This window comes from Oncorhynchus masou, chromosome 31, assembly GCF_036934945.1.
Source record: "Oncorhynchus masou masou isolate Uvic2021 chromosome 31, UVic_Omas_1.1, whole genome shotgun sequence".
In the NCBI taxonomy this organism is placed as follows: domain Eukaryota; kingdom Metazoa; phylum Chordata; class Actinopteri; order Salmoniformes; family Salmonidae; genus Oncorhynchus; species Oncorhynchus masou.
Genome location: NC_088242.1, coordinates 57,940,389 through 57,962,976, shown reverse-complemented (window position 1 = coordinate 57,962,976; position 22,588 = coordinate 57,940,389). Strand labels below are relative to the sequence as shown.

The window sequence follows — 22,588 nt, the reverse complement described above, 5'->3', positions numbered from 1 at the left end:
ATTGTTTTTTGGTAGGTTCCCACACTACTTTCATTCCATTTATAGCATTTCTTTATATTATTCAGTTCCTTTAGCTTTGATGCCTCATGATTGAGTATTGCTCTGTTCTGTGGTCTGGATGTAGGTCAGGGGGAGGTGTCTCGCTGGTCTGGATGTAGGTCAGGGGGGAGGGGTCTGGATGTAGGTCAGGGGGAGGTGTCTCGCTGGTCGGGGGGAGGGGGTGTCTCGCTGGTCTGGATGTAGGTCAGGGGGGGGGTGTGTCTCGCTGGTCTGGATGTTGGTCACGGGGGTGTCTCGCTGGTCTGGATGTAGGTCGGGGGGGGGGTCTCGCTGGTCTGGATGTAGGTCGGGGGGTCTCGCTGGTCTGGATGTAGGTCAGGGGGGATGTCTCGCTGGCCTGGATGTAGGTCACGGGGGGTGTTTCGCTGGTCTGGATGTAGGTCGGGTGTCTCGCTGGTCTGGATGTAGGTCGGGGGGGGGGTGTCTCGCTGGTCTGGATGTAGGTCGGGGGGGGGTGTCTCGCTGGTCTGGATGTAGGTCGGGGGGGAGGTGTCTCGCTGGTCTGGGCGGGGTGTCTGTTGCTCCTGTGTGAGGTGTTGGGGCTGCAGTTGAGGGCGACGCTTTTAGGGTATGGACAAAGGTTTGCACTGCTGCCTTGTATAGGTGGACCTGGTCGTAAAGGCTGGGCCAGGTGTACATTTGCTTTTTAGGCACAGTCAACAGGAAATACTTGCGTTTACCCGCTGTATGGTAGCAAGGTGGAAGTATTTTCGTGGTAGCAGGGTGGAGTTAACCACTTGTGCTTTGGGGAAGGTAGAAGAAGCTTTTTAAATTACTGCCTTTAGTGCTGTGGCCACCCTTTTCTCCTGTGTTCTCAGGTCATTTGTGCCTGTGTGTATTATTATGTGGCTAGGAGAACCTTGTTGGACAGAAGGTCTAGGGTGCGTTGGGTTTTTGGACACCAGAGTTTAGACACTGTGTTTGGGGGAAAAGTACATTTTCTTGTATATATGTCCTGTTTGAGTCCATAAGGAGTACGATCTGTGTCATGTGTATGTCCTCAGTGGGTGTGGGGGGGTTGTCAGGAGGGCTATCAGGGTGGCTGACAGGAGGGGTGCTCAGGGGTGGGATCCCCTGAGCTTGGGGTTCTTCATTTGTCTGTCTTACTGGGATGTCGAGGCTATGGTCTGGGGTGGACTGTTCTGCTGTGGTGTCCAGACTTTTGTCAGGGTCTGAGGTGGGCTGTTCTGCTGGCTTCTTTGTGGGGGTGGCCAGCTCTCTAATGGGTTGTTCTCTGCCACATGTCATCATTCTCACCTTCTCCTCGAGCACACTCACCTTCTCCTCTAGTGCTCTGTTCTTCTCCTGCTCCTGCTCTTCTTCTCCTGTTGTTGTCTCACCACAGTCCAGTGTCGATATGTTTCTCTCCACCTCCAGCTCTCTGTGTCTGGTTGAGGGGGTGTTGTTGTGCTGGACTATTTTTTTTTGTGCTGACTGGAGTGTGTTCACCTGCTTGGGGTTGCTCGTCTGTGGGGTTGAATAATGAAGAGGTCTGGTCTGACACTCAAGATGGGGAAATCTTATCCTGCTGAGCTACCTCTTTGATTATGTGAAGGTCCAGCTGAAACTGTTTGGGAATGCCCTGTACCATTACTGTTCCAGACTTGTACAGGTTGACGTTGGCTGACTCCGAGTCCTCGATGTCTAATATCCTGAGTTTCCACCCATCGCTAACACCCCCCCCCTCTTAACAGAGGGATAGTGTGTTAATATAGCTCTGCACCATGACAGGGGATGGTCTGGTTAATATAGCTCTGCACCATGCCAGGGGATGGTCTGGTTAATATAGCTCTGCACCATGCCAGGGGATGGTCTGGTTAATATAGCTCTGCACCATGCCAGGGGATGGTCTGGTTAATATAGCTCTGCACCATGCCAGGGGATGGTCTGGTTAATATAGCTCTGCACCATGCCAGGGATGGTCTGGTTAATATAGCTCTGCACCATGCCAGGGGATGGTCTGGTTAATATAGCTCTGCACCATGCCAGGGGATGGTCTGGTTAATATAGCTCTGCACCATGCCAGGGGATGGTCTGGTTAATATAGCTCTGCACCATGCCAGGGGATGGTCTGGTTAATATAGCTCTGCACCATGCCAGGGGATGGTCTGGTTAATATAACTCCATGCCAGGGGATGGTCTGGTTAATATAACTCCATGCCAGGGGATAGTCTGGTTAATATAGCTCTGCTCCATGCCAGGGGATGGTCTGGTTAATATAGCTCTGCTCCATGCCAGGGGATGGTCTGGTTAATTTAGCTCTGCTCCATGCCAGGGGATGGTCTGGTTAATATAGCTCTGCTCCATGCCAGGGGATGGTCTGGTTAATATAACTCCATGCCAGGGGATGGTCTGGTTAATATAACTCCATGCCAGGGGATGGTCTGGTTAATATAGCTCTGCTCCATGCCAGGGGATGGTCTGGTTAATATAACTCCATGCCAGGGGATGGTCTGGTTAATATAACTCCATGCCAGGGGATGGTCTGGTTAATATAACTCCATGCCAGGGGATAGTCTGGTTAATATAGCTCTGCTCCATGCCAGGGGATGGTCTGGTTAATATAACTCCATGCCAGGGGATGGTCTGGTTAATATAACTCCATGCCAGGGGATGGTCTGGTTAATATAACTCCATGCCAGGGGATGGTCTGGTTAATATAACTCCATGCCAGGGGATGGTCTGGTTAATATAACTCCATGCCAGGGGATGGTCTGGTTAATATAACTCCATGCCAGGGGATGGTCTGGTTAATATAGCTCTGCTCCATGCCAGGGGATGGTCTGGTTAATATAACTCCATGCCAGGGGATGGTCTGGTTAATATAACTCCATGCCAGGGGATGGTCTGGTTAATATAACTCCATGCCAGGGGATAGTCTGGTTAATATAGCTCTGCTCCATGCCAGGGGATGGTCTGGTTAATATAACTCCATGCCAGGGGATGGTCTGGTTAATATAACTCCATGCCAGGGGATGGTCTGGTTAATATAACTCCATGCCAGGGGATGGTCTGGTTAATATAACTCCATGCCAGGGGATAGTCTGGTTAATATAGCTCTGCTCCATGCCAGGGGATGGTCTGGTTAATATAACTCCATGCCAGGGGATGGTCTGGTTAATATAACTCCATGCCAGGGGATAGTCTGGTTAATATAGCTCTGCTCCATGCCAGGGGATGGTCTGTGTGGAATATTAAGTTGCTTATGTTCCCATTTTTATAATAGTCAGCAAAGTGTGTCTTTTGATTTTCCATAAGGAGCTTATTTTTTTTCATGCTTTGTCATTTTTTTTAACATCCAGAGTGTCCTGCATTGTAATGAACTCTGAACAGCAGGAGAGGGCTTCAGATGCCTCTGCATTTGGGTGGGGTACGCTGTGATACTCTCCTGCCATTGTTGAGCTCACTTCTCACTTCACACCTCAGTGCAAATTGAAGTTTCATTCAGATATGTTCTGTCCAAGCTAAGGCTTTATCTTAGCATTCAGTCCTTATAAAGTAAAATATATAATTCTAATGTATTTTTCTTCTTTGCTTTAAATGTAGCTCCAGACTAAACATTACTCCATTCCAAGTTGGATAGTGTTTTCAGGTTTATGTTTGTTTGCCAGAGCATTTGCTGTATAGCTTGGAAATAAGAATCTTTGGTAGTATGAATCCAAAATCAGGTTGTGGGTTTAGAGTTCTGATTTGCAGTGAAGGTTATGTTGTGGAGGGTAGTATCCTGTATATGTCCTTGCTGAAAGATCCAAGTTTATCTGACTCTAAATCTAGATTTTTGTAAAAACATGCTGAAAAATGTGAGAGATCATCTGCTCATCTTTCTCTCTCTCTCTCACTCACTCACTCACTCACTCACTCACTAGCCTCAGAAACAGGTTCAGACTACCACCCCATCTTCTTCGCTCAGGACCAGCTGCTGGATGAGCTCTTCTGCATCTGCATCCAGCTGCTCAATAAGACCTGGAAGGAGATGAGAGCCACGCAGGAGGACTTTGACAAGGTAACACAACCCACACTGCAATGTCACCATATAGCTCCCTCTTTCTCCCACCCCATGTCTCAGCATCACATCTGTCTCACTCTCACCCTATATCTCCCCTTTCCACACACTGTACTCTAATGTACAAGTACCAGAAACAGCCTCTTGCCATTTGAAACAAATTTGTTGAAGGGTACAGGGAGCATGTCTACAAGTAGATAGCAGTTATATTACCTGACCAAAGGTATGTGGAAACCTGCTCGTCAAACATCTCATTCCAAAATAATGTCCATTAATATGGAGTTGGTCCCCCCTTTGCTGCTATGACAGCCTCCACTCCTCTGGGAAGGCTTTCCACTAGATGTTAGAACATTGCTGCAGGGACTTGCTTCCGTTCAACCACGAGCATTAGTGAGGTCGGGCACTGATGTTAGGCGATTAGGCCTGGCTCGCAGTCAGTGTTCCAATTCATCCCAAAGGTGTTCGATGGGGTTGAGGTCAGGGCTCTGTGCCAAACTGTCAAGTTCTTCCACACCGATCTTGACAAACCATTTCTGTATGGACCTTGCTTTGTGCACGGGGGCATTGTCATGCTGAAACAGTTAAAGGACTTTCCTCAAACTGTTGCCACAAAGTTGGAAGCACAGAATTGTCAAGAATGTCATTGTATGCTGTATGGTTAGGATTTCCGTTCACTTGAACTAAGGGGTCAAGCCCAAACCATGAAAAACAGGCCAAGGCCATTATTCCTCCTCCACCAAACCTTACAGTTGGCACTATGCATTGGGGCAGGTATCGTTCTCCTGGCATCCACCAAACCCAGATTCATCCGTCAGACTGCCAGATGATGAAGCGTGATTCTTCATTGGTGAGAACATGTTTCCACTGCTCCAGAGTCCAATGGCGGCGAGCTTTACAACACTCCAGCCGATGCTTGGCATTGCACATGGGGATCTTAGGCTTGTGTGTGGATGCTTGGCCATGGAAACCCATTTCATGAAGCTCCCAACGAACTGTTCTTGTGCTGACGTTGTTTTTAGAGGCAGTTTGGAACTCGCTAGTGAGTGTTGCAACTGAGGACAGACGATTTTTACTAGCTACGAGCTTCAGCACTAGGCAGTCCCATTCTGTGAGCTTCGTGTGGCCTACCACTTGGCTCCTAGACGTTTACACTTCACAATAGCAGCACTTACAGTTGACCAGGGAAGCTGAAGCAGGGCAGGAATTTTACGAACTGACTTGTTGGAAAGGTGGCATCCTATGACGGTGCCACGTTGAAAGTCACTGAGCTCTTCAGTAAGGCCACTCTACTGCCAACGTTTTACCTATGGAGATTGCATGGCTGCGTGCTCGATTTTATACACCTGTCAGCATTGGGTGTGGCTGAAATAGCCGAATCCACTCCATTTGAAGGGGTGTTCATGTACTTTTGTGTGTATATCATGTCCAAGCGTGTTGCTGTGTATAGTCTGATAGATGGTCTATTTGTTTACATTGCCAAATGTGGAGCGGCAAAGTGGTAATCTAATTTAGAAAATCTAACTTCAAAGCTCTCCATGGCATCCGGAGCGGAATGGCATTTACCTGCATGCGCTACACCGAAAACAATAAGTTCTCTGTGTCCTGTCTGCCACCATCGTATGTTCTCTGTGTCCTGTCTGCCACCATCGTATGTTCTCTGTGTCCTGTGAGCAAGCATTGTATGCAGCATAATACCATCCATCTGCCACAGCCACACAGAGTAGGAAACACAGAGTTTAATCTATAGAGGGCTGTGGGAGGCAACCAGCTGGGGTATAATTAGTCAGTTGTAATCGTTAGAACGGGACATCGATTAGTCATCCAGAATGGCTACCACAATGGAATATTGACTGGCTGCCCTATCTAAATGTATAGAAACCGTGCTAGGGTAATGTAGGAAAGACGGCTGGATGGGCCCAATCCAGGCTATTTCCATTCCAATGCTAACTACAGTGGACTCACTCAGACAAAACTATTCATTAACACCAAAACCACACAACAGGCCCATGTTTTACAAAACGCTTTCTGGTCATAAACCCTTAACCTTTTGACCTTTTGGTTTGGAGCGAGTGTCCAGCCAGCAGGCCATGTCATTGTGTTGCGCCCTCTGCTGCCTCCCACAATCCCGTGGAGCAGGGACAATTGGGCATTAGAAGCACAAAGAGAATCCCACTCCATAGCAGAATCAGAGCGAGGGAGAAAGGTCCTTCACAATCAATTGGTTCCATCAGCAGTAATTACACAAGAGAAAAACCTCTGGACACTAACAATGGAGAGATGGACAGTGGTCAGCCACAGTGGTCAGCCATGTTAAAAAGAGACAGAGAGGGGAGGGGGGTACAAAGCAAAGGTATCTCCCTATGGGTATTTCTTATCTCCTTTTTAGATTTGTTCATCCTCAAGTCAGATACTTGTTAAGTCTGATGAGAAATGTTAAGGGGATGAATGCAGAGTACTGGTGCTGAGAGAATTTGTTTACAGCTTGAAGAGTGAGTGGTATCTGTCTCCACCGTGCCTGTCTCACAGAAGATTCCACACCTCAGACTGTCAACAGCCCATAATGAGATTCTACACTCTTAGAGACACAGGTGCCCTCTAGAACATAAAGGGTTCTTCGACTGTCTCCATAGGAGAACCCTTTGAATAACCCCTTTTGGTTCCAGGTAGAACCCTTTGTGTATATTTGGCTTTTACTACCATGTCCCTCAGCCTCTCCCCTCCTCCTCCTCTACCTCTGTTGCAGTCTCTCTGTTTCTCTCTACTCATTCGATCACAACCCCTGTCTCGTCCTCTCTTTCTCTCTCTCCCTCTTCCCTCCAATAAACCCCTAACTGTGCTGTCGATTTCCAGCCGTTAATCACTCCTGGCAACACGCTGCTGCCAGCTGGGTGCCTCCAACTAGGACTTTGTGTGTGTGTGTCCCCCATCACGCACTTTCCCTCCAATAACAGTCATCCTCCACACACACACACACACACACACACACTCTGCTGGGTTATGAGGGAACAGAGGCAGCTGCTCCTCACTATGGCTGAGGTAAACGTCTCCTGTACTGGGGTTCTCCTCTTTCTATTGGTTAAAGCAGAGGAGTGACGGCAGGGGAGAGGGGGGGCGGACGGGGTGTGAGTGACTATCAGGGTGTCTGTTTACAAAATAACCTCATCTCTGGACTGCTGATGCCATAAAGGTGATACTCGCTCTTATCCCTCTATCCGCTGTCCTCTCTGTTTCGCTCCTCTCACATTTCATTTTTTTTCTCTCTCTCGACTGTGGAACTAACATTGTTGGCCTCTGGGTTATACTTGAAAGACACAACATGGAGGTGAGATACTCTATTTGGATTCATTAGTCATTTCTACGTGGTCTTTACACAGTATGTGAATAATGTTGTTACACAGGATTATACCTGGGGGCATTTTGAGGGAGGTGTCACTGACAGCTTTGTTTTGTATGTGACGGTCTCAATTTTAGTTACAGTTTTAGTGCCATTCTCCTTGGATGTGTTGTTGTAAATATATTTTTCTCTGCCTACATGGATAAATACATGTTATATTACAATGGCTATTACGTATTAGTATGGTTTTGGGGGTCTTATTTAGAGCTCTTTGAATACTATAAAGCGCGGTGTAATGTAGTTGCTGTGTTGTAGGATACCGATGATCGAATTCTGTGTTTTTAATATAGAATCTTTTTCTTTTTGCAGTCACTGGTTGTACAGTTTTTAGTAATATGTACAGAATGTTTTAAAAACATACCTGTTAATCCTCGTTGATTGAAGAGGTGAATTATTCCTTCCTGCTGCATAAGGAGGGTTGGCAAACCAGGTCTGTGGTCTGTAGCGCAATTTTTCCTGTGTGGTTGGGTTATGCCAAGCTGTCCAAATCTCAGGGGAGATGAATGTTCCCCGGGTTTATTTCTGGTTTATGCAGGATTCTGCACTATTAATTGAAGTGTGTGTTTCAGAATTGCCAATGTGATTTCCTGAAGATGGTGATGGATCATTTAATGTGTAATTATGCCATTAATTTGTGATTGGTTGTAATGGTATGGTCCATGTGGAAGTATCCCAGCTACTATACTTAAGCTGTGTCGGTCCTGTCTTAGCAGAGAGGGGACAGGTTGCGGACAGGTATTATTGAGGCCTGGTGTTTATTGAGCTCAACCTTTATTTTCAGTCAACCCCTTGTTTATGTTTCCTGTTCTGTCCATCGTCATGTTTATTTTGTTTGTATATAGGTGTACAATAGTTTTGGTGTCTCTTCTCCACAAATAATAAATCAAATCAAATCAAATTTATTTATATAGCCCTTCGTACATCAGCTGATATCTCAAAGTGCTGTACAGAAACCCAGCCTAAAACCCCAAACAGCAAGCAATGCAGGTGTAGAAGCACGGTGGCTAGGAAAACTCCCTAGAAAAGCCAAAACCTAGGAAGAAACCTAGAGAGGAACCAGGCTATGTGGGGTGGCCAGTCCTCTTCTGGCTGTGCCGGGTAGAGATTATAACAGAACATGGCCAAGATGTTCAAATGTTCATAAATGACCAGCATGGTCAATAATAATAAGGCAGAACAGTTGAAACTGGAGCAGCAGCACGGCCAGGTGGACTGGGGACAGCTGGGGCATGGTCCTAGGGCTCAGGTCAGTTGAAACAGCAGCACACGGCCAGGTGGACTGGGGACAGCAAGGAGTCATCATGTCAGGTAGTCCTGGGGCATGGTCCTAGGGCTCAGGTCCTCCGAGAGAGCAGAATGATGGTCCTAATTTTAGAAGGAGAGAATTAGAGAACGCACACTTAGATTCACACAGGACACCGAATTGGACAGGAGAAGTACTCCAGATATAACAAACTGACCCCAGCCCCCCGACACATAAACTACTGCAGCATAAATACTGGAGGCTGAGACAGGAGGGGTCAGGAGACACTGTGGCCCCACCCGAGGACACCCCGACAGGGCCAAACAGGAAGGATATAACCCCACCCACTTTGCCAAAGCACAGCCCCCACACCACTGGAGGGATATCTTCAACCACCAACTTACCATCCTGAGACAAAGCTGAGTATAGCCCGCAAAGATCTCCGCCACGGCACAACCCAAGGGGGGGCGCCAACTGAGACAGGATGACCACATCAGTGAATCAACCCACTCAGGTGACGCACCCCCTCCAGGGACGGCATGAGAGAGCCCCAGCAAGCCAGTGACCCAGCCCCTGTAATAGGGTTAGAGGCAGAGAATCCCAGTGGAAAGAGGGGAACCGGCCAGGCAGAGACAGCAAGGGTGGTTCGTTGCTCCAGAGCCTTTCCGTTCACCTTCCCACTCCTGGGCCAGACTACACTCAATCATATGACCCACTGAAGAGATGAGTCTTCAGTAAAGACTTAAAGGTTGAGACCGAGTTTGCGTCTCTGACATGGGTAGGCAGACCGTTCCATAAAAATGGAGCTCTATAGGAGAAAGCCCTGCCTCCAGCTGTTTGCTTAGAAATTCTAGGAACAATTAGGAGGCCTGCGTCTTGTGACCGTAGCGTACGTGTAGGTATGTACGGCAGGACCAAATCAGAGAGATAGGTAGGAGCAAGCCCATGCAATGCTTTGTAGGTTAGCAGTAAAACCTTGAAATCAGCCCTTGCTTTGACAGGAAGCCAGTGTAGGGAGGCTAGCACTGGAGTAATATGATCAAATTTTTTGGTTCTAGTCAGGATTCTAGCAGCCGTATTTAGCACTAACTGAAGTTTATTTAGTGCTTTATCCGGGTAGCCGGAAAGTAGAGCATTGCAGTAGTCTAACCTAGAAGTGACAAAAGCATGGATTAATTTTTCTGCATCATTTTTGGACAGAAAGTTTCTGATTTTTGCAATGTTACGTAGATGGAAAAAAGCTGTCCTTGAAATGGTCTTGATATGTTCTTCAAAAGAGAGATCAGGGTCCAGAGTAACGCCCTTCACAGTTTTATTTGAGATGACTGTACAACCATTAAGATTAATTGTCAGATTCAACAGAAGATCTCTTTGTTTCTTGGGACCTAGAACAAGCATCTCTGTTTTATCCGAGTTTAAAAGTAGAAAGTTTGCTGCCATCCACTTCCTTATGTCTGAAACACATGCTTCTAGCGAGGGCAATTTTGGGGCTTCACCATGTTTCATTGAAATGTACAGCTGTGTATCATCCGCATAGCAGTGAAAGTTAACATTATGTTTTCGAATAACATCCCCAAGAGGTAAAATATATAGTGAAAACAACAGCGGTCCTAAAACGGAACCTTGAGGAACACCGAAATTTACAGTTGATTTGTCAGAGGACAAACCATCCACAGAGACAAACTGATATCTTTCCGACAGATAAGATCTAAACCAGGCCAGAACTTGTCCGTGTAGACCAATTTGGGTTTCCAATCTCTCCAAAAGAATGTGGTGATCGATGGTATCAAAAGCAGCACTAAGGTCTAGGAGCACGAGGACAGATGCAGAGCCTCGGTCCGATGCCATTAAAATGTCATTTACCACCTTCACAAGTGCCGTCTCAGTGCTATGATGGGGTCTAAAACCAGACTGAAGCATTTCATATACATTGTTTGTCTTCAGGAAGGCAGTGAGTTGCTGAGCAACAGCCTTTTCTAAGATTTTTGAGAGGAATGGAAGATTCGATATAGGCCGATAGTTTTTTATATTTTCTGGGTCAAGGTTTGGCTTTTTCAAGAGAGGCTTTATTACTGCCACTTTTAGTGAGTTTGGTACACATCCGGTGGATAGAGAGCCGTTTATTATGTTCAACATAGGAGGGCCAAGCACAGGAAGCAGCTCTTTCAGTAGTTTAGTTGGAATAGGTTCCAGTAAGCAGCTTGAAGGTTTAGAGGCCATGATTATTTTCATCATTGTGTCAAGAGATATAGTACTAAAACACTTGAGCGTCTCTCTTGATCCTAGGTCCACGCAGAGTTGTGCAGACTCAGGACAACTGAGCTTTGAAGGAATACGCAGATTTAAAGAGGAGTCTGTAATTTGCTTTCTAATAATCATAATTTTTTCTCAAAGAAGTTCATGAATTTATCACTGCTAAAGTGAAAGTCATCCTCTCTTGGGGAATGCTGCTTTTTAGTTAGCTTTGCGACCGTATCAAAAAGGAATTTTGGATTGTTCTTATTGTCCTCAATTAAGTTAGAAAAATAGGATGATCGAGCAGCAGTAAGGGCTCTTCGGTACTGCACGGTACTGTCTTTCCAAGCTAGACAGAAGACTTCCAGTTTGGTGTGGCGCCATTTCCGTTCCAATTTTCTGTAATAGGCCACTCCTGGACACTGCACTGGGTTTGTCTGCCTCCTCACTGAAACCTCCACTGCTAGGTGCGGTCTCCATTTTGTTTTTGTTTTTTTACGTAACCTTTGTTTAACTAGGAAGGTCAGTTAAGAACAAATTCTTACTTACAATAACTGCCTACCGGGGAACTGCCTTGTTCAGGGGCAGAATGACAGATTTTTACCTTGTCAGTTCGGGGATTCGACCACTAGGCTACCTGCTGTCCATTACTCTGAGACAGGAACACACTCACACCCTTTAAACCCCCCTATGCTCTGTTGAGATCACTCTTGCAAGTCACTGAGATCTCTTCTAGCCATGGGTAGCCTAAATAATGTGCAACTGGGCATTTTTATACATAACCCTAAGCATGATGGGATGTTTTAATGGCTTAATCAACTCAGGAACCACACCTGTGTGGAAGCACCTGCTTTCAACATACTTTGTATCCATTATTTGCTCAAGTGTTTCCTTTTATTTTGGCAGTTACCTGTATTTTGTTATGTTTTGCATTCTATTACCTCAAACTTTTGAGGTGGGATTATTTTAGATTGAACAAATACCACTATGTGCCTCCATGGGGGGGGTGTACCATGATGCACAAACAAATGACATTCCCATGGCAACGGCTGCTTGGTGTCAAGTGCAGTGTCTGTCATTGAGAGACACTCGGAGTATGGCCACACTGAGATAAAGGGAGAGAGGGACCGAGGGGAGGAAAGAGTGAGTGGGGGGGTGATAGACTTGTGTTTGGTTTGGTGTGTTCTCATAGATTTCTGTGATGGATTTTGAAACTGTGGCTGCAGTTAGTAGAGAGAAACACCAGATTTTCCTGTCTCTCACACACACACACACACCCTACCGTATTTCCTCCTTCCTGTGCTTTGTCATGTGGCCTTCGCCTCAGAGAACTCATGTTTTGGGGGGCCCGAGGTCAAGCCTTGTCTGAGTTTGTGAGCGTCACTGTGCCCAGCAGAGCAAAGAGCGGGAACTGTCTGCTTTCTCTCAACTCAAACCCACATTCACACGATAGCTAACTACTGAAATATATGAAAACATACAGTACATACACTAAAACTTTAACTTTAATATAGCTCAGTGGTTCCCAAATGTTTTTGCTTTGACCCACCCAAGGGTTTTTGAATTGTCTTGTTACCCACCAGAGAAACCATGTCTATAGCCATAACATAGCTGGTATGTTTTCCCTTTAAATAATCAAATGTTGACTGATTCTGTCCATCTGTAGGTAATGCAGGTTGTGCGTGAACAGATCACCAGGACTCTGTCCAGTAAGCCCACGTCTCTGGAGCTGTTTAAGAACAAGGTGAATGCCCTGAACTACAGTGAGATCCTCAAACTACGCCAGACGGAGCGGCTGCACCAAGAAGAGACCCTCGCCCCGCCTGTATTGTAAGTCCTTAAATTGTTCAGCAGAATCGTTTTCTTGCTTTCTCTATGACACACACACACACACACACAACCCTCGTAAGCCTGTACTTCCTCAAATGACCCCTAGAGGGCAGGGATCAGCCCCTTTTAGTGTATGTGTATGTATACTTACACCTGTATTCATACCATTTGTCTCTGGTCCAGAGTGTTTTTCACCCCTATGGAATCAGAATCAGTGCTGTTGCTATCCTCTGTCTGCCCTGTTTGTCACCAAACAGCTTGGAAATGTCATGTGACCCTCCCAGTCACAGGTCCACAACCCATTCTACACATTCAACCAAGTAGCACTGATCCTACCTACTTGTCCTCGTCCTATCTGATCCATATCTATTCATATGTCCTTGCCTTTGCAACGCAAGTGTCTGACCTTCTAATACGGCAAATGAAGCTCATCGAAATGAATCATGTTGAGTGCGTCATGGTACTTGCGGTGGGCGTGACTCTCTCTACCCCCCCCCCCCCCCCTGTAGAGAGCTGAAGGAGCGTCTGAGGCCAGAGCTGTTGGAGTTGATTCGCCAGCAGAGACTGAACCGCCTGTGTCAGGGAACCCTCTTCCGCAAGATCAGCAGCCGACGCAGACAGGGTGAGACCACTCGCACCTCTGTGAGAGGGGTGGACAGGTTAAGAGCATACGCGTTAGAACTCGAGCGGTATAAGTATAGGGGGAAGCTGGACAGCACGACACGGTGAAACATAGGGAGACTAATGAAGGATGGTAGACGAAGAGATAGCTGGCCTTTCTTACACCATGCTGCCGATTTTAAATTTTAAAAAATTACATTTTTTATTATTGGTCATTTCAGATAAGTTGTGGCACTGTCGCCTATCACCCAATCACAAAGTCCTGCACTTTGGCGATGTGGAGGAGGAAACAGAAACACCCACCATCGAGAGTCTCCAGGAGAAGAGTGAGTTATTACTCACAGCAATATACTCTTCCACTGTAGCCTTGACACTGCCTTGACCATAGAGATTATATTAAACTAGTGTTGTCGCCTCTAATTCTATGGCCTCGACACTGAAATGTCATTGGCTCTGTCACCCGCTCTGTCATTGGCTCTGTGTACGAAGCTGAGGGGTGCCGGTAGACCTGCTCTTCCTCTTTTTCTCTGGCAGTTCCTGTGGCAGATATCAAAGCGCTGCTGACGGGGAAAGACTGCCCTCACATGAAGGAGCACAAGGGCAAACAGACCAAGGTTAGTGCACCATCATCACCAGCACCACTTTCCCTACCGACAACAGCCCCTGAACACTCCCTCGGCCCTACCCCGCCCCAACTTCCTCTTTCACACTATGTACCTGGCCCTCCATAAACGGCATTGTGCTGTGTCCTTCTGCAGGAAGTGTTGGCACTGGCGTTCAGCGTCACGTATGACGTGGAAGAGTACAGCCTCAACTTTATTGCCTCATCCAGAACCGACGTGAGTAGTGATGTCATGTCACAGGAGTATCTGTACTCATTCACATAGATAATTCTCTCTCTCTTTTCCCAGAGTTAAATCCTACATCTTTCTCTCTCGCTCTCACTGTGTTTCTCTCTTGGTCTTTATCGCTCGCTCTCTCTCGTCCCTCTTAATTTAAATTAAACTTGGTGTGGAAAGTTAAAACGCATACATTACCAAAGTAAACATTATGATCGAATAACAAAGGTGATCTCTGTGTCGCTCTCAGTTCTGCCTGTGGACGGATGGACTGAGCGTGCTCCTGGGACGGGACATGAGCAGTGAGTGCATGAGGAGCGAGCTGGAGACCCTGCTCTCCATGGAGATCAAGCTCCGCCTCCTGGATCTGGAGAACGTGCCCATCCCAGACAGTGCCCCGCCGGTGCCCAAACCCCCCAGCAACTTCAACTTCTGCTACGACTTCAGCCATGCTGAGCAGTAGGCCATGGCAGGGCAGAGGTGTAGACCTGGGGCCTGTTCAGGAGGATGTAATGTTACAGAATGCTCAGCTAGAAATGTATGAATTAGAACAGATATGGTCTGGTCGTCTGTAAAATAGGCAATTGTGTCAGCTCTATTAATTATATTTCTATTTGCAACGTTCGGAATGTTTCATGTCATTAAATGCACCCTAGTAACGACCAAGCCTGTAGACATCTACACAGCAGGAGTGGACATGGAGGACAGGATCGACAAATCTAATGCGTAGGCAAAGGTTTCATCTTATATGAGCGGAATCGAGGCTGAAGACGATTCCTTGGGTTCTGTAGGAGTGGTCATCTATTTGGGTGTGGTCAAGTGTATTGTAACTGTACAGTGAGTGTGTTTTCTGTTGTTGGCTCCATCCAGATGGCTTATGACCAGGCTGCAGCGGGAAGGCTTTAGGTTTACTTCAGTCCCCCGCTCCATGGCTCCAGTCCTCCACGCTCCTCTGTGCATTGTCTTTAGGCAGAGAGTTCAATTTTCATTTTTGCCATATCCATGTTTTGTTTTTCTACTTTTCACGGGTGTGATTTTCTTTAAACTGAAAGCTTTGTGAGGCAGGATGCATGACGTCCCTTCTCAAGGTACTCAACCCAAGGACTGAGACAGAACAGAGCCAAATACATATTTGTGGGTATATACTGTATATGGCTCAGAGAGAATCCCTTGGATTTCTGACATACTTACCGACCTACTCAAACAGAATCCCTACTCCCTGTTCTAAAATGGTACTTTTAATGAGTTGAAGAAACAAGAAAACAAGCCTATTCAAATCCCTATTTATAATATATTAAATCCTCTTTTTAAGTGTGTGCAGATAGTATTTGAATGAGTTCCATTGGCTCACGAGGAGCACTTTAAATAGAATACCTCAGAGCTTCCCATGGACTGGTTTTGATGATGGATTGATCTTTTGTACTTTTTATGTAAGGTCGTTAAAGTTTGATGGCTGCTGTTCAAACGGTTCTCTTAGGCAACAGGGTTTTATTGCGCAAAGAACTTGATCAACGATACAGCCAACTGACATATTGCTTTTATGGTACATTTAACAGATGACGTAGCTAAGGTACAGATAACTGTTGTGTGTCACAGTATGTATCGCTGCTATAAATTTTTATAAAGTTTTTTTTGCTCCAGAGTTTCTTGTCAAAGGCAATTATTATAGGTACATTATGAATGTCAGGCCATAACAAATGAATATTAGTTCAATATTGATATTGTAGGGTACTTTATTTCCATGACTGAATGATCCTGACCTCATCAAATTGAACTAATATACTGTACAACAGTAGACAAGTCCTGTCAGTATGATAACTTTTCATATTTCAAATCTCATCGGCCAATGAATAATAATAGGTTTTTGTAGCCGGCTAACAATCATAAATTCAGCTGGAGTTTGAGCTGATTTTTCTATGCATTGCATGTCTGTTCATGTTAAAAACACCTAATCTCCATGGTAACCCCTAACATGCTTTACTAAGATCAGGGTTGACATGAATAAATATGATTTATACAAATTGTCCTTGTCTAGCTTGGTTTATGGTCTGGCGGAAGCCTAGCAGGAACAAGCCTACTGTACTCATGATTCTAAGCAAGAGATAAGCATACATTTATTGAAACATATTAAATTTTCAAAAGAAACATTAACAGTTTTGCTTCCTTCAATGGCAGTGTTAAATTAAGTTGAATACAAAATGACATATTAAGCCAGCTAAACAATATGAATAGATATCAATATTTCTCTACAGTGTGGCCATTTAAGAATGAACGTGCGAGATCTGGTTCTGAGATCAACTACAAGGTGCTTTTTAAATCCGAGCACATCTTCTAGGCCAGTTAAAGGTTTGTGCAGCATCTACTGATTTGGTCCCTCAGCTCCATAAACCAGACACATTCTAATCAAACAAACCTTGAGATTAACAGTGACCTTATATCGCACAGTTTACACCAGCGATAGGGGTGGGGGGCCACAAAAAATAACAGAATGAGGGTCCACAGTGGCTCTGGGTACCCACATCCATAGACTAACCAATAAAATTTTTAAAAATGCTGACATGAACTAATTGAGTGACTGATGCACAACCACATTTTGAAATTGCACCTTGTGTATTCTATTATTCTAACTCAACAGCAGTGGATGCTGTAGAGGGGAGAACGGCTCATAGGAATGGCTGGAACGACTCAAATGGAATGGCATCAAACGCCTGGAAACCATGTGTTTGATACCATTCCATTAGCATCAAACGCCTGGAAACCATGTGTTTGATACCATTCCATTAGCATGAGCCCGTCCTCCCCAATTAAGGTACCACTAACCAACCTGTGTTCAACAGTACACCTGACAGTTCTTATTTTCTTGTGTGGGCCTGCATGCCGACAGTTGCTCACCCCTGGCATACACCGAAGGAGGACTTAAGGCTGGTTTCTCAGACTCCGATTAATCTTGGTCCTAGACTAGACAGACTTTTAGTCCACACGGGATGGACATTTGCAGATGCAGATTCTCCAATGAGAATGATTTTTAATTCATCAAAGACTTAATTTGAGTCTAAGACACTGGCCATATGGGTCCTTACCGAGTAATACATACACCCCATATTAGGGTTTACAGGGGTTAAAACTAAGATAATTACTGGATCTAATACAAATAAACTATGGATAAGAAGAGCAGGTACTGAATTGTAAACCAAACAGAACGTTTCTGGATCATTTTTTGTTGTTGGGGACATTCAACCTATCAGACGGTTGTGACTAAATGGAGTACAGCTCCGACCAGAAGTTACTTTTCGTAGCAAGTTAGGAGAACATTTTAGCGAACCTCAACATCATTCTCCTAACCTGGTACGAAAAAGTACCTTCTAGTCTTAGTTGTATTCCACCTAGTCAGAACCCTATCAGAGTGTGAGGGTCAGGTCAGCTCCGCCCACAAAGCGGCAGTGGACATTCTCTAGGAAGGGCAGCTGGGATTGGAGGAGGTCCACTGTTGTTATGGAAATGTCTTTACACATGGAGATGTCCAGCGTCCGCAATCTCTTACAGTGTTGGACGAGCATGAAGAGAGACCTGCGGGAGCATGAGTTCACTGCTGTCAAACACTGATACACAGATAACACAGTCTGTCTCTCTGGGGTTCTGTGTGTGTGTGTGTCTCTCTCTCACCTATCTGTGACTGCGTCGCAGCAGGACAGATAGAGGTGCTGCAGCCTGGCGAGGTAGGGGGCGGCGCGGGCGATACCCTGGTCACTGATCTGGGGGCAGTGGCTGAGTGCCAGGCTGGTGAGGCTGCGGCAGTGGTAGGCCACCGACGCCAGGCTGTCATCACTGATCTCAGGCAGCATGGAGAGAGAGAGGCGCTGGAGGTCTGGATAACGCAGCACCTGCTCACAACAATTGCCCGGTTAACTTATAGGGAAATTGCTAAATTGTTAAACTTCATATTCATCATATCTAGCACCACTCCATCATCAACATGTGAAAATAGCACATTTCTATGTTTTTTAGGGGGAAAAAAGATAAGAGGAAGCTAAGTATTTCCAAAGACGACATCAAACAATTAGTAGGCAATGCCGACACAAAATTGTTTACATGAAAAATAAACAAAATAAAATTCACACAACGCACACCGATGATGTTGCTACAAAACATTGAAGAGCGTCATTTCCACATATGTTGATGTTGGGTTGGTGCTGGAGATGATGAATATTAAGTTTTTTTTTAAATATATATTTTTATGTTCCTTTAATGGAGTGTTTCCAAACCGGACCAGGAAAAACTATGGTCCCTGGTAAATAACCTAAAACTCCTTGCCCTAACCATAGCCTGTATATTCTCATGGTAGACCAACCTGTGTGATGCTGCTGTCAGTGAGTTTGGAGCAGGCAGACAGGTCGAGCTCCTGGAGGCTCCTGAGGGCCAGCAGTGAGGACCCGTCCTGTTCCTTGAACACCCCCAGGTCCTCGTCCGTCACCAGCCGGGGCTTCTCCTGGAAGGGCATGCTGGGAGGCCGGAAGAAACCCATATTTCCAAAAGTACGGGTGAAGCTGGGCCCCTTGTCCTCCTACAAAGCCAGGGTGAGAGGTTGAAGGTCAGGGGAGCACGGTCGTAGTAAGCTACAGTGGTGGTAACATGAATATAAGCGAAGTCAAGACCAGCTAGTCTGCTTATATCCTATTCCCAAGATATCTAGACTTTTCCCCACCCAGCCCTCTCTCACCATTTCCTTGCTGGGCTCACACTCCTTGGTGAGCTCCACCATGCCCAGCAGCCCCCAGTCTGTTATCTCCTTGCACCAGCCCAGTCGCAGCACCACCAGCCCGGGAAGGTAGGTGGCGATAGCACGCACGCTCAGGTCTGTGAGGTAGACGCAGGAGGTGAGGTCCAGCTCCCGCAAACTGGAGCCCAGCAGCCGAGCCAGAGAGAACACAGCCAGATCCTGGGAGAGAGATGGGAAACAAAGGAACATAAGGGATGATGTCCTGATAAACATTTCATTCTATAAAAGAGAAATCCTGAAAGAGTCAGGTAAAACAGCTCTGGTAAAGTCATAGTAATGTGAGGGAGAGAGCAGCACACACACTGACCCTGATATAGGTGCAGCTCTTGAAGCTGAGTGTCTCCAACCGTGCCCTGGGCTCCAGGGCAGAGAGCCCTTTCACTATCTCAGCCCCACTGACATGCAGGCACTCAGACAGATCCAGGTTCCTCAGCTCCGGCAGCATCATCAGGTCGGCCAGCCCTTTATCCGTCATCCTCCAGTCCCGGGACAGAGAGAGGAACCGGAGGCCCTTCAGGCTCAGGGCCACAGCCAGTACAGCCCGGCTGGTGAGCTCTGTACAGGCGCTGAGGTCCAGGATCCGGAGGCCAGGCTGGTGCTTGCAGAGCACCTCCACAGAGTAGTCTGTCAGCTCCTTGCAGCCCCGCAGACGCAGCTCCTCTAGAGACAGGCCCCCTACCTGGGCCACGGAGCGCAGTGACTCTGGGGTGATGCTAGTTCTGCTCAGGTCCAGCCCCCGCACGGTGGAGGCCTGCTCCTGCAGCAGCCTGCGGAGGTTACGTAGGGAGAGCAGGGCAGAGGAGTCAGGCCCCACAGGGCAGCCACGGTACGGGTCAAACTCAAAGGCGATGTGGCAGCCGGCCAGGGAGAGACGGCGAAGTCTGAGAGTGCAGCCTGTGAGTCGGTTGAAGGTGAGATCTGATAGATAGCGCAGGTCAGAGAGATCCAGCTCCTCAAGACCTGCTAAAGCTACCCCCACCTAGGAAAAGGACAAACTATGTTTTTTTAAACTGGCATGTGTAAAAATACAATTTAAAAAATAATTAGAAAAGGAATACTCATCATCATCATCTTCAGCCTACAGGGTCTGTCTGACCTGCTGGCGGTGCTCTTCTTTGGACAGGAAGGCTCCAGACATGAAGAGGCTGTCCAGGCCACGGAGGTCAAGCCTGCGCAGGGCGGTCAGGTGGGGCAGCAGGGCCAGGAGGGAAGACTCGGTCACGCTGCTTCCTGGCAGGGCCAGGCTCTCCAGCCGAGGGCCTAGATGGAGCCCTATCTCCTGAAGCACAGCCCGGGACATACTGGACCCATCCAGATGGCTTATGACCAGGCTGCAGCGGGAACGCCTACTCAGGCCCCGGATCAGATCCAGGGAGGAGATAGAGGCTGGGAACTTGAAGGTGTCATTCCTCTGGAAAATGGAGTCAGAGTTAGGATTAGGTTGTCAGTGAGATTGATGAAATTTGTGAGATTAAGGTGAAATTGTGGAATAGAGTAGTACCTGAAATTGGAGGTCTTGGCTCGCATCATACCAGCTCCAGCACACCAGAGAAGCTTCCTTCCTGTCTGATGCTTTGAGGAAACTTAGGATGTAGGTGACGATCTAGACAGAAAGTTGATTGGACCACCAGGTCTTTTACAACAGTTCTATCATAGTGCCATGCATAAGGAAATGGATCAAATAAGGTGTGCCAAAAAAATAAAATAATCAGTGCATTATAACTTGCTAGCTAGTTAGTTAACATCTATTGTGCTGGTAGTAACATATCAAGTTGTTGACGCAACCGTGCTAGTCAGGACACCCAATGCATTGAAACCACAGTGACACCAACTGTTATTTTATGAAGCAGGCTACTAGCCTATTTGCTAGTCTTACCTCAAGAGGTAACTCAGGCGTTTCCATGGTTATTTCTCCCATCCCCAGTCACATCCTTGGATTACAAGATGGAGTGTAGTCCATTATATTGATCATGTCAATATCTGTCAAGCATTTTCAATTCCGATGTTCGCTGATGAGCGAGCTACGACATCAAGTGCTGTCAGCTAACCAACGTGAACGGTAGCTCTCCAGCTAGCTAGCGTCCTCTCGGGCTAGTTTAGTTAATCATTACATTAGCTAGCTATCTTCAAGCGTGCTAGTTTCATTCATTCATTCACGTCCCAATCAGACCTGTTTCGCCAAGTTGAGCTCTTTTGGTGCATTTCAATTCTCACTTCAACAGTTATTTAATTTAGAGCACGAAGATGTCATCACCCTCTTCACTTTGCCAGCGCCACAGATGGTCCCTCAGCTGACTGCAGATCAAAACAAACCCTCTGACGTAACACTAAAACCAGGAGCTTCTTCTTAGGGATCGGGGTAGGATTCTTCTTCTTTTATGGAAGATTGGCAATCGCACAATTGAATGTGCATTCTGCCACCTACTGTGCGGGGTTGAAACAGGATTCCCCCAAAATGTAACGAAATACAAAAACTACAACACAATAAATGAACTAAACTAAATCAAAACAGCTTTTCCGTAAAAAAAAACACACACAAAAAAACAGATCTGATCCCTACAGGCTCAAGGGGAACCTGGGAGGGCGGGTCTTCCGGCGCCAGTACCCCAAGCAAGTCTTCAGATGTAAAATCCTTAAATCCCCAAAACTTTTCTGCCACAGCCACAATAATTTCTTTGAAACGTGTGTGTAACAGTTTAGAACTGTGGCAATGAATGCCACAAAATCCACCGTTTTAACACACAGGGTATATTTTGCCCGGCATCAAACATTTACCACAGGCTGTCCACTACCGTCACTTGTTTTCTCAATTATTTTAATCGCCTCCGCATAGGAGATTCGATTTATCTCGCTAACTTTTGCTACCTCAATCTTCTTCATCCCCCCTCCTTCTACACACCGTTCTTCAATATACTCTGTCCGTCTGCACACACTTGAAACATTTCAAAATTCTTACACTGCAATGGTATGGGAACGAAAGCTCTTACAGCGTATCCGGAAGAAAAAAAACAAGCTTCACACGCGTATGTATTTGCTCTTCATCAAAACACAACAGGACTGAAATACTTTATTTTTCTCCATTCACCCAACGGGTCAGATGCCGGGTACCAATCACACCAGGAATTCTCTTCAGGGAGTCAACATGAACATTCGTTGTCACCCCTGAGATGACTCCTTTGACTGGTGCTCTACTCCGAAGTTCAAAACAAAACTTCTGTTGTCCGGATTCTTTTGAGGCTCACTGCAATCTTCATATGTTCGTCATAAACACAATTAATCAAAATAAGACCACTCCTGGTCACTGACATACTACACTTTTCCCAGCGCATACTTGACCATTTGACACCTCAAAAGTGTGAGGCCAGTCACGGCCTACCTACATTAAATTATCTTAATTAGTCCTGTTCCTCTAAGAAAGTGAAATAGAGCCCAAGACACAAAGGGCTTTCAGGAAGAGGTAGTTGTTAGCTAGCTTCTTTATTATTTTATTTTCTGCGTCATTTTCAGACTCGCATCACTGTGCAGTTTTACTAAGCTGCTAATTGTAGAGATCAAGCTAAACAGATGTATAAATTAAAACTGATTT

At 46.2% G+C, this 22,588-nt stretch overlaps 2 protein-coding genes across 4 annotated transcripts in view; one reads left to right on the top strand and one right to left on the bottom strand.

Annotated features, from left to right (window-relative positions):
* LOC135524176 (engulfment and cell motility protein 3-like) overlaps positions 1-15,867 on the top strand; it is a 38,104-nt gene extending 22,237 nt beyond the window's left edge. Inside the window, exons 15-21 of one of the 3 annotated variants that reach the window (XM_064951452.1) lie at positions 3,927-4,063; positions 12,602-12,765; positions 13,275-13,387; positions 13,608-13,712; positions 13,921-14,000; positions 14,145-14,225; positions 14,476-15,867. In XM_064951452.1, the coding sequence (XP_064807524.1) occupies positions 3,927-4,063; positions 12,602-12,765; positions 13,275-13,387; positions 13,608-13,712; positions 13,921-14,000; positions 14,145-14,225; positions 14,476-14,688 (893 nt within the window). In that variant the 3' untranslated portion in view covers positions 14,689-15,867. The other 2 variants (XM_064951454.1, XM_064951453.1) reach the window with 2 other exon arrangements.
* A 73-nt stretch (positions 15,868-15,940) lies between these two features.
* Positions 15,941-22,183, bottom strand: fbxl9 (F-box and leucine rich repeat protein). The gene is made up of 8 exons (XM_064951455.1): positions 20,879-22,183; positions 20,504-20,605; positions 20,099-20,413; positions 19,310-19,981; positions 18,943-19,161; positions 18,574-18,786; positions 17,889-18,106; positions 15,941-17,792 (listed from the first exon to the last, which is right to left on the bottom strand). Exons 1-8 carry the CDS (start codon positions 20,918-20,920, stop codon positions 17,624-17,626), a joined length of 1,950 nt encoding a protein of 649 aa, XP_064807527.1. The 5' UTR covers positions 20,921-22,183; the 3' UTR covers positions 15,941-17,623.
* Between the last annotated feature and the right edge of the window lie 405 nt (positions 22,184-22,588).